This window comes from Mercenaria mercenaria, chromosome 9 (genome assembly GCF_021730395.1).
Source record: "Mercenaria mercenaria strain notata chromosome 9, MADL_Memer_1, whole genome shotgun sequence".
NCBI lineage: Eukaryota > Metazoa > Mollusca > Bivalvia > Venerida > Veneridae > Mercenaria > Mercenaria mercenaria.
Window position 1 is genome coordinate 60,910,941 of NC_069369.1, and position 12,515 is coordinate 60,923,455.

Below are 12,515 nucleotides of genomic sequence, written 5' to 3' on the forward strand. Positions count from 1 at the left end.
CTGCACGTCCATACATGCTGATCATGGTCTGCACTGTTCGCTTTTAAGTCAGTAATTTTGCAGCGGATAATAAATTGTATTGCCCAAATTGAATGATGGACCTGTCCATTTTAGAACTAGAAACAACTGATTTTATGAATGCTACATTCATCGTTTAAATGTTTTATTTTTTATATTATTTAACTTACTTACAAGTATATAATTATTGTTCATTTTTTGGTTAAAATTTGCTTATATGGTTCATCTTATACATGTTACCAGGAATGTATGTGTCATAATTTCATATGTATGGAAAAAGCAACTTACAAACTTCGTCAGATGAAACTGGAAAAATATATATATTTCAGTTCATATGAGACCTATATACTTTCTTCGAATTAAATAGTTTATAGTTACATAAAGGGGTTCGTATATGTATCATATCGTAACACTCTTTGTTTATTATTAAGGCAAAACGCCTTTTTTTTAAGCTATGTTTAAAAACTCTACACAGTCACTACAGACGAAATGTGCAATACTGATTTCATCATAATGTCAACATCTGTATCGCAAAAATGCAATGACAGGATTTTAGGGATTGTTACTTTAACCGTCCAATCGCCTTTTATATTAGGACATATATAAATATTGAAATGCATGTTACCATGAAGAAAAATATGAATTCGTGTGAATGTAATGCAAAGCGTACTGAACACAGTAAAATATGATGCTAGAAAGAAGTGTTTGATAGCCGCCCGTTTTACACTAATTATTAAAATCTATGTTTTGTGTTAGTTTATAATACAATGTATTTTGAACACATGGTATAAATGACATGGGATTGTATTATTATTAATAGTTAGGGCTGTGCGGAAAAGCTTTAAAGTTGATGGGTCTCTAACACAGATTAGAATGTGTCATTGGTAAAACTCATACAGAGCGGCGGTTCGCATATCTCTGATGCTTAAATTACATACACCAACTCATGCTAATTTTATTTCGCATTTTTATATCATATTTATTTTATTTGTACAAACAAACAAATTACACGAAAATGCAGAAGCATTTACTCAAGAACATGCGTTTACGATTGAAATGTCTGTATTGTGTGTTAGTTATACGCGTGAATTAAAATCTCGTTTTTATATAGTTTTATTTCCTTATTGATTGTATCCCCATTTCAAATTTCTGTCTAGTCAATTGGTCGATAGTGAAGAAGACTATATATCAATGCAACAGTCAGTATTTCCTTGGGGATAAATCAACCAGGTAAATTTTAACCTAGTTGGTTCCACCTCTCCACGTACACAGAAAGGAGGAAACAACTAACAAGGTGATATTTTTCTAGCCGTGGTTAGTTTTGTCCCCTGGTAATTTTTGTCTTCCAAGTTTTTGTACGAAGCAATCTTTTTTATCATCAAATCCATCCAAGGTCTTATGAGAATTAAGTGTGTATATTTTGTAATCATATGTACCTAAAAGCCAATGTGAAATATTGCAATTTCGACTCGATATTGACCATAAGTTTTGAATGTTTTAGCAACAGTACCCTTTGAAAAATGGTGCCAGATTCTGTGCTCATGCAAATTCCGTGCAAGTTTCATTAAGTTTGCTCAATTTGCACTCTTACATTGTTGACAGACAACAGTCATTGGATGATGGACAAAGGGCAGTATGTTATCACTAACATTACTGACGAACAGACAGGACGATAGAGCATAAGAGAAATATCTTAGCACTAAACCTGCTGACAGAAAGACATTTTAGCCTAGCTCAGTAGGGAGAGTGCAGATGTTTGGATCGCGGGAGTCTGCTCGCGGGGTCATGAGTTTGATCCTAGGGCGAAGATACTGTGCCTGAAAGCATTTGTCCTCCATCTCTGATTCATGTGGGGCAGTTGGCAGCTACTTGCGGAGAAAAAGTTTGTACTGGAACAGAATCCGGGAACACCGCATAACTGAAATACTGTTGAAAAAAACGGCGTTAAACCCAAAACAAACAGACAAACAAAACATTTTAACACTAAAAAGTTGACATATTGACTGACAGACCGACATAGCATGACGAACTACTAGCAATAAGAAAAAGTGGACAGACAGACTAACCGACAGAGCATAATAGGACAGAGGGCAATATGTTGGCACTAAAACTGTTGACAAACTGACCGTAAAAGCATGATGAAGTAAAATACAACATGTTATTTTCCGTAAGTATTGACCTCATGAATATTCCGTATGTTTCCATAAATTAATTTTCGGCACCCGAACCTAAAATAGCGAAACCAATACAAGATCACCAAGTGGTATGTGCAGATATAGAAGTGTAGATGTATGCGAGGCTGCCTTCTCTATTATATTTTCAGTAGCAGACGCTTACTATCGGGTAAATGAATTCTCGAAGTTCGCGATAGAATACACAAGAAAATGCTATTATACAAGAAGTTATACATTTAAAACCTTATTGCTATCTATTATAAACATATTTGTACACTAAATGTCTTTCAATAAAATGGAATGCAGCCCTCTTTCAAATACAGATTAATTTGCGTTTCAGCGAGGATTTAATACATTTTATACACCTATGTTTACATTTTAAATTGTGTTTCCTTTGCGGAAATTAATAAAATCATGTCCTAGATAAATAAAACTTTTATACAAGAAAATGAAGACCCTTTGTAATACGACGACGCACCAAATATGAAATAATATACTGGAGTTCTTTGGTTCCGTGTCTGACACTGTGTATTCTATGTCTCCTACAAGGGTTATCGGCCCCCGTGACCGAGTGGTTCAGGTCACTTACTTCGAATCACTTGCCCCTGACCGTTGTGGATTCAGAACCTCGCCTGGTGTTTAGAATTCTTTCAGTAAACCACCCAGCTACCTGGCTTGACGAAGGTCGGTGATTCTACCAAGGTGCCGTCCACACCTGAAATAATGCTTGCTGGGGAACAAGAGTCCACCATGAAGCACTGGAAAGCCGTCATATGGCCTATACTTGTGTCGACGGTGTGACGTTAAATCCAACAAAACAGTCTACAATAATCGAGTATTTTATTAAAATTATATATATCACACTCAATCAGTCAATGTTGTACAAGTGGAGTATAACACTATTTATCTTTGTGTCTGATTGTACTTTTATATTCTGTTAATATTCAATATGTTGCTTGCGTGCAGATTTTATTGAGGCTTTAAATTAGTGCTACATTTAACACCTATCTGCATACAGTAAAATAACACTTCACTAACAAATAGATTTAGTTTCTTATAATACCGATAAATATATATAACATTCATTTGTATCACAATATCATGCATAATTTGTAAATACGGACATTTAATATTCAGTATCTCACGATTTTCATCTTGTCAATGAGCAGTTGAAGATTAATGAAACCTTATAAGGAAAACTTCCCTAAATTACATTTTGCACATACCATACTTGAAAGCAGCGAATATCAAATAAATATTTGTATGGACTTCTTGTTTTGTGGTCTTATGCAAAAATGTCCGGTGATAGACTTGTATCAGAAACCGGAAGTGTTTTTACGGGAAGAAAATAAGAATAATGAACAATTCAGATTCTGTACTCTGGATATGGCGGTAAGACAAAACTTTACCTTACTTTGTATCTTAAACAGTAATTTTTAATTTACCCGTTTGTTGCATATTCAGAAATATTTCGATGAGTGTGATTTTGTGGTATTTAGATACTGGAAACTAAATGATCAACTAGGATAGTCAGTATTGCGATGTAGTTAAAAATGATTATGAAACTATCGTATATATTCATGTCTTGCGTAGTAAATTATATAATGTAATTGAGGACAGTTTACAGCCGACATGCAAACGATTACACATGCGTAAACCAAACATATATTTTCTATTAAAAAAATATTCACTCACTGATGTATGTTTACTTACATACTACTTTTAGGCGCTACAACCGCCCTTGCCATTTAAAAATATTTGGGTTTGAATTAATTCATCATCGCCGTTAGATAACGACGGACCTTATTTGCAACAAAATATATGTGACCCGCATATTCGCATGAGTGTCGTTAAATAGGAAGGACTCGTTAGTTTTAATTGAAATGTTTATAAGCGTTTCAGTCGCCTGATCAACACATTGGACCGCTTGTCGGCACAGGGTTTTGGAAACGAATAACAGTCAAGGTGATGTTAAAATGCGTATTATTTTTCAGCCACTGGAAACGAATAACACCCGACTGGGTGACATTCAAAACAATTATCGTATATTGATAATGTTCGAATTGTGTTATTCAAAATTAATACCTGCTTGGTCAATAAAACTTTTACATTCAATGTTTACTGGAGGTATAATAAATGTAATTGTTCAATGTGCAACACGAACTTTAATAATTATCAATCTTCTAAAATAAAATCGTTGCAGTTGCCTTTCAGGATATACTGTATATTTTCAGCAACTTCTAGTAATTCCGCCACGCTTACACGTTCTGTCATCTAAACTTAAACGTGATCGAGATATACAGAAACAGATAAATGACATAGCAAGAAAAGCCAGAACGGCTGCGGAATCGTTCAAATCTGCGATTTCTAAAGAAGGAAGTGCAGTTTTACTTCAGAAAACATTGTTCATAACAAGCTCATCAAACGATATCAGTATTGCAGATATGCAACGCGCCTTAAATGCTGCAACACAAGCGTTGACTGCAACAAGCGACATTGTTGTCAGCCTGCAAAGAGACATTCATAGCAGCATTGAAATTTGTAGAGGTCGAAAAGGTCATTATGAATCAGAACTGGACACTATTCTGTCAAGAATATCTAACATGTGGACTGAAATAGAAAGTCTTGAGGTCATTATCACAATACATGAGGATGAAGCGACATCATTATCTGTAGAGGCAGTGGAACTTAACAAAAGGGTGTACGATATGAAGAAAGCTGCCAAAAAGAAGAGAAAACATGTTGAAACAACTGGTCTCATTGGCGGAATTGTTGGACTTGCACTGGCTCCTTTTACAGGTTCCGGTTAAATGTTTATTCTTTTCAAGTTTAATACGTATCTTAACACTATGTTTTCTTTTACCTTTAATCTGAATCAATATGATACGAAAAAGAATTGCATTTTACGGTATTTGATCCTTATTAGGATTGGATATTCATGTGATAAATCAATACAAACAAACCTGCACGTTGCCCCGTACTCGGACTCCAGTGTTATTTCTCTCCAAACATCAAAGGGTAGTTTTTATCATTCTTAGTCTGGTCGTCGGACTGTCTGTGCTTGCGTTCGTCATAACTTGTACCCGCTCTGTATCGTTTTACCCCAGCTAGCTTAATGATAACCATAATGCCGGTTTGTAGCGAGATTAGAGGTCAAATAGGGATTATTTCTAGTCGGCCCTGTATCTTTTTATCCCTTGGGATGATTGTCAAATTACTTACTTGAAATATTAACCATGATAAGACAATGTGCAGAAACAAAACGTCTGTAGTATATGTTCTAAGGTTAATGTCACACGGTGAGGTCAAAGGACAAGCAGGGTATATTTCGTGTCCGCTCTGAAGACTGTATCTTTTTTCCAAACAATATAACATCTTGCCATAAATGTTAACCTTAATGCGACAATGTACAGAATACAATTTTCTGTCAGGTTTATGTTCTTAATGGCATGGCTAGATCGATCAAATATTGTAAAATCGTTTAATTTCGTGGACACGAAATTTCGTGGTTTTGGCAAAAACGACTATTTTCTAAAGATATTAATTCGTAGATTTCATATTTTCAGCACACAGTGCTTGGGAAATTATTGTTTCGTCGGAATTTAATTTCATGTTGACACAACCACGAAATCAATGAAAATTAGTTCCTCTACGAATATTAATGATTTCAAAGTATTTCGTGTTCGCTCTGTATCTTAGTGTCTACTGAAAGGACTTTCACTGGTTGCCGTTACGGTAATGGAAGAATGCAGTATTTGCAGTGTTTGCCATGCCACTTGTATTTATGGAACTTCTTTTAAGGAAGTCCAGAGTAGTAGAAGGGGACCTGACAGGTGTTGCACATTTTGTTACCCTTAATTACGAACATAATCAAATTTTGGTATTGTTTTGTTTGGTACAGTTCTATGATTATATAGAATCTGTTGATACATTATAGTCTTTAAATGACAAGCTGTAGACAGATCAGACATTAAAGGAAAATAATGTATACTGTTCTTGAATTATAGTCACAAAAGCTGTATTTTATTAAGTGATACAAACAAGAACGTAAACATTTGTTTTCATTTTCAGGTGGAACAAGTTTAGCTCTGGCCACTGCAGCTACAGGTATTAGTGCTGCGGTTAATTTGCCCCGCGCTGATACGTATGAGAAAACTGCTTCTAGGCTACACAATGACGCCGAGAGGAAAACAGTAAAGGTTGAAGAACTCACGTCTCAGAAATCAGAGTTGATGAAACAAAAATCTTCTCTTGAATCTGAAATGGGACCAGTTCAGTCCAGAACAGGTTCGTTAAGTACAAAAAAATCTCTTCACAGTTAGAAAGTGTACAGGAAAATCTATCATACATGTATATTCGGTAAACGTTTATCATATTCATTTTTGTCTAAGATCTTTGTTGTCGGCAGTAAACAATATGTTTGGTTTTCATAACAATTTAAAAAAGCACTTGTAATTCATTGATATTAGTCTACTGGTATTTTGTCTGTTTTGTAGAAAGTTTGACAGAGGCATCTAATGTCCTTCAGCAAGTGACAAGCTTCCTGCTCCCAACAATCCATGCCATTGATGTTCTTCTGCATGCTTTCCAGGTAACCAAAATTGTATGGTAAATTGTTATAGTACATAAAACATATAAAATGTTAAGTTCCAAATGATTGAAATAAAATGTTTTCGGAGTAGAGCTGTACAAGAAAACAAAAAAACGAGAAATGGTTAAAAAAATCTGCGACCTTTTACACCGAGGACAAATTAAAGGTAATAGAGAATGATACAAAATGCAGCGTTGAGTTACTGTTCCTCACAATGCAATTCCTCTGCACTCAATGTCCGTTCCTATCATTGTGTGAACTATGAACCAAAGCATTTACACTATTCTTGAATTATCTTTATATAAAAAAATAACAAAAAGATGAACGGGGTGGTGGAGTAATGTAAACAACGAGCTAAGGTAGAGTTATGGTTCTTAGATACTGCACGTTTCATTAATGCTCTCTTTGTTTGCAGTTTGAATAAATGCACTTCTCAATCAGTATATTTAGAGGAAATACGTAGTACAGGAATTAAAATAGTAAGCAAGTTAGAGTTACGTTTTCTGTTACCTGCTTCTGATATCCTGTATAACTGTTTAAAGATTGTACACATTTCTTTGACAATATTAGTGTTATTCACCGAACAAAAGTGTATCGTATGGACAAACAGACGTACATGAAATGATGAGTATTTGCTACAGTTACTCTTTGTTACATTTTCATGAAATTTATATCGTCTTCTAATGCAATTTAATATTTTTTAATAGTTTGTGTGATTCAAGAAGTCTTAATAGCAGCATATGTTACCATTTCAGTAGATTTGCCATGCACACTTCGTCACATACAGTGATTGGTGCAAAACCATCATAAATTTGAATAAAAAATGTGCAAACCATCCCGGGTGTGGTTTGGGGTGCATGAGATCTTAATCGAGACATGATTTATCTACTCTTTTCTCGCACACAATGGGACAACCAATTAGAGAAAATTTATGACTAATACTTTACAGAACTGTTCTTTTGTGTACAGGACATGAGCACAGCAATTGAGGACGCATCACTACAAAACAATTCGTTTGAAATTATTCGACTTGCGTTTTCAAGCACACCCAAGCGCATTGAGGGTCGTTCATCGCCGTACCTCGATCGGCTTATGGTAAAATTTTATTTCATAATATTAAAAGATGATCATACAAATATAACGTAATGTAAATCAGCGAATCGACTCTCGCTGCTCCCGTTGACACTTTCTGTCAAACCGATTTTATTCACTGATATTGTGAAATAAATCTACTTTTATTGCGGTCACACATGTCTGAAATATAATACAAAACAATTAATAAGGCGAATATGAATGCCCTCTCGAAAATGTATTAGTCAACTGGTTGACGTCAGGCCTTATGGAAGATATATTGAATGAATAATTTCAAGTAACAAAGGTGCAGTAAATGTTGTGTGTTATCTAACAAGTGTGGGGTGGTTTAAAATCTATTGTCGTGTGTTATCTAACAAGTCTGGGCATATTTTATCTTTGTCCATGTTTCTTCTTTGTCAGAGTACTTGCAGACTTAAGACTTATTTAACATAAATAGCATTAGTTAATGTGTTTAATTTCGGATATCTAATTTGATATTAGTACCATATATCATGAATACATTTTTCTTTCACTTTCTCCTCTTATTAACTGAGTCAAATGCAAATAAATAATTGCTATTCGACTCCACAAAAATGGCTGATATATATTGAACCGCACTGTCGATCTCTACGTAACGGTTACAACCAGTTTTATAACCAGAGTTTACCGAATGCATTTAGCAGTAGCATAAACACTGTATTAAGTTTCTGCTTTTTTCAACGCACAAACTAACGTATTATGTGATGGCGCAGACCATCTGTAAGTAGGTCTGTTATGAATTTCGTTTCAGCTTAGAGCAATTTAAAACTGTTTTGTCCTGTGGGCAGAGGATAATCTATTGATTTTGAAGTACATCGCTCAAAGGTCAAGGTTGTAGTAACAGTTTCCGCTCCTAAACCCTTAACAAAAATCCGCCGCCTCATTATTCAAGGGCAGTGGAAGACCCTTGTTGATTTTGAGGTCGGTAGGCCAAATGTTAAGGTCATAGTGACTATTAATACAACAAGAGGACCATGATGGTCCTGAATCGCTCACCTCTTCCCACATGACCCAGTTTTGAGTATGACGTCGTTTTTTCTATTATTTGACATAGTGACCTAGTTTTTGAGCTAATGTGACCCAGTTTTGAACTTGACCTGGATATTATCAAGATAAAAATTCTGACCAATTTTCATGAAGATCCATTGAAAAATATGGTCTCTAGAGAGGTCACAAGGTTTTTCTATTTTTATACCTACTGGCCTAGTTTTTGACCGCACGTGACCCAGTTTCGAGTATGACGTCGTTTTTTCTATTATTTGACATAGTGACCTAGTTTTTGAGCTCATGTGACCCAGTTTTGAACTTGACCTGGATATTATCAAGATAAAAATTCTGACCAATTTTCATGAAGATCCCATGAAAAATATGGCCTCTAGAGAGGTCACAAGGTTTTTCTATTATTTGACCTACTGACATAGTTTTTTGTAGGCACGTGACCCACTTTCAAACTTGACCTAGATATCATCAAGATGAACATTCTGACCAATTTTCATGAAGATCTCATGAAAAATATGGCCTCTAGAGAGGTCACAAGGTTTTTCTATTTTTATACCTACTGGCCTAGTTTTTGACCGCACGTGACCCAGTTTTGAAACTGACCTAGATATCATCAAGGTGAACATTCAGATCAATTTTCATGAAGAGCCATTGAAAAATATGGCCTCTAGAGAGGTCAAAAGATTTTAATAATTTTAGACCTACTGACCTAGTTTTTGATCGCAGCTGACCCAGTTTCAAATTTGACCTAGATATCATCAAGATGAACATTCAGACCAACTTTCATACAGATCCCATGAAAAGTATGGCCTTTAGAGAGGTTACAAGGTTTTTTTATTATTTGACCTACTGACCTAGTTTTTGATGGCACATGACCCAGTTTCAAACTTGACCTAGATATCACCAAGCTGAACATTCTGACCAATTTTTATGGAGATCCATTCACAAGTATGGCCTCTAGAGAGGTCACAAGGTTTTTCTATTTTTAGACCTACTGACTAGTTTTTGACCGCACATGACCCTGTTTCGAACTTGACCTAGATATCATCAAGATGAACATTCAGACCAATTTTCATACAGATCCCATGAAAAATATGGTCTTTAGAGAGGTCACAAGGTTTTTCTATTATTTGACCTACTGACCTAGTTTTCGATGGCACGTGAACCACTTTTGAACTTGACCTAGATATCATCAAGATGAACATTCAGACCAACTTTCAATGAAAAATATGGCCTCTAGAGAGGTCACAAGGTTTATCTATTATTTGACCTACTGACGTAGTTTTTTGTAGGCATGTGACCCACTTTCAAACTTGACCTAGATATCATCAAGATGAACATTCTGACCAATTTTCATGAAGATCTCATGAAATATATGGCCTCTAGTGATGTCACAGGGTTTTTCTATTTTTAGACCTACTGACCTAGTTTTTGACCGCACGTGACCCAGTTTCGAACTTAACCTAGATATCATCAAGATGAACAATCAGACCAACTTTCATACAGATCCCATGAAAAATATGGCCTTTAGAGAGGTCACAAGGTTTTTCTATTATTTGACCTACTGACCTAGTTTTTGACAACACGTGACCCAGTTTCGAACTTGACCTAGATATCATCAAGGTGAGCGTTCTGACCAATTTTCATGAAGATCTTGTGAAATATATGGCCTCTAGAGAGGTCACAAGGTTTTTCTATTTTTAGACCTACTGACCTAGTTTTTGATGGCACATGACCCAGTTTCGAACTTGACCTAGATATCATCAAGGTGAACATTCTGACCAATTTTCATGAAGATCTTTTGAAATATATGGCCTCTAAAGAGGTCACAAGGTTTTTCTATTTTTAGACCTACTGACCTAGTTTTTGACGGCACGTGACCCAGTTTCGAACTTGACCTAGATATCATCAAGATGAACATTCTGACCAACTTTCATAAAGATCCCATAAAAAATGTGACCTCTAGAGTGGTCACAAGCAAAAGTTTACGGACGGATGCACGGACGGACGGACGACGGACACCGCGCGATCACAAAAGCTCACCTTGTCACTTTGTGACAGGTGAGCTAAAAACAGTTTTCGCGCAATATCGTGAAACTGCCTCGACCTATTAGTAAAAGGTCAAAGTTACTTTTATGCAAAGTGATTTGGTAGACGTATCATTGTGCTGGTATTATTGTGCTAGTCATGTAACCGCTTGTTAGATATAGTATTTCACTCTCATGTTTCATTGATAGGAAAGACAAATCGAAACTCACGTACTTGTGTTTAACATTTATATTTTGTTAAAATCTTTCACATAAAAAGGCAATGCATGCATTATATAGCTAATACGTACTAAGCAATCAAATAATGTCTTTTACAATGTTTGTTCCATGAAAAAAGTTATTCCAGATATTTTAATTACCCAAGAAACTGAGAAAGCGGTGTACTGTGTTATTAAGTTGTTTTTAAAATATGGATATTTTTATTGAATCACCTGGTTACATTGTCTAGGGCATCTATAGTGTATTTTTAAGGAGCTCAATCGTTTCGTAACATCTGTCTTTTCCCCTTCATTTTCCAGTCGCTAAAGGTCATGGCTTCCTGTTGACTCAGTGTGGTGAAAGATTAAATGTGTCACCTTTAAGTAATCGCGTGTACATAGATGCTTGTTTTCGAGTTATGAATAATAAATTTTCACGGAATTAAACAATTGACAGTATAACAATCCGTACCGCATATCACGATTTTCTGTATAGCTACATTTATTCATTTATTTCAGGAAAAATGGGAACAGTTGGAAGGAATATTGCTACAACATGGAGCTCAGAATTTTCAGTTGAAGTAATAAGTAATCTTTACGGTCATCAGATAGAAAACCCAGAGTAACAAAGTTAAAAAGAATTCTTGACCATTTCTCTAATTTTCTGTCCAAATCAGAGCATCATGACATTGTCACCATTTGATTCTATCTGATTCTTCGTTTTAAGAGTCGCAAAGAGAATATATTTGAAATTGATACAGTCTATTGAAGTGACTTCTGTTGTATGTAGAAAATTGCCCCTTTGACTATCTTTCAAATGAATATCGTTGGAAAACTCATGAATATTTTTGTGAAAGGGAAATAATCATATTATATACATGCAAACATTAGTGCCACTTTGTCTCGTCTGATAGATCTTGCTTTCAGCTACTTACACACAAAGGAGAAATAGTTCTGTCTATTAGAATTTTCTTTATTTTCACCAGTTTTGCAAGACCGGTGTCTTTATCTGTTATCAAAACATGATTCGTTTGTATGATGATGTTTAACTATGTCAGAAATTGTTGAAATATTCTGTTGCTACTTAACACAACAAAATCAACACAGAATCTTACTGTGTTTATTATATTATATATGCTTTGATGGAAAACTTTCAAATGAGTCGTCTCCCTTAAACATTGCTATCTCAAAACATTGCACGACAACCTATTATTTTAATTGCTGATATATGACACTTACATGTAATTTCAGTATACAGGAAAGCTACATGAAAATCTGTCTGTTAGAAAAATACTGCCATATGTGCTTTCTAATATTTCTTAATGAGTCAGAATACTTAAAGATAAATAAAAGAATGGGATAATCTTTGTCATAT

At 35.1% G+C, this 12,515-nt stretch overlaps 1 protein-coding gene across 1 annotated transcript; it reads left to right on the top strand.

Moving 5' to 3' along the window:
- The first annotated feature begins 3,425 nt into the window (after positions 1 to 3,425).
- On the top strand, positions 3,426 to 12,507 carry LOC123547256 (uncharacterized). The gene is made up of 6 exons (XM_045334213.2): positions 3,426 to 3,584; positions 4,427 to 4,991; positions 6,264 to 6,479; positions 6,689 to 6,783; positions 7,753 to 7,878; positions 11,660 to 12,507. Exons 1-6 carry the CDS (start codon positions 3,456 to 3,458, stop codon positions 11,723 to 11,725), a joined length of 1,197 nt encoding a protein of 398 aa, XP_045190148.2. The 5' UTR covers positions 3,426 to 3,455; the 3' UTR covers positions 11,726 to 12,507.
- The last annotated feature ends 8 nt before the right edge of the window (positions 12,508 to 12,515 follow it).

Excerpts from the sequence above, each read along its gene's own strand:
- LOC123547256 (XM_045334213.2), top strand. The coding sequence starts at position 3,456 with ATGGACTTCTTGTTTTGTGGTCTTATGCAAAAATGTCCGGTGATAGAC. Across the intron at positions 4,992-6,263 it reads TGCACTGGCTCCTTTTACAG|GTGGAACAAGTTTAGCTCTG; the intron begins GTTCCGGTTAAA and ends TTTCATTTTCAG. Across the intron at positions 7,879-11,659 it reads CGTACCTCGATCGGCTTATG|GAAAAATGGGAACAGTTGGA; the intron begins GTAAAATTTTAT and ends CATTTATTTCAG.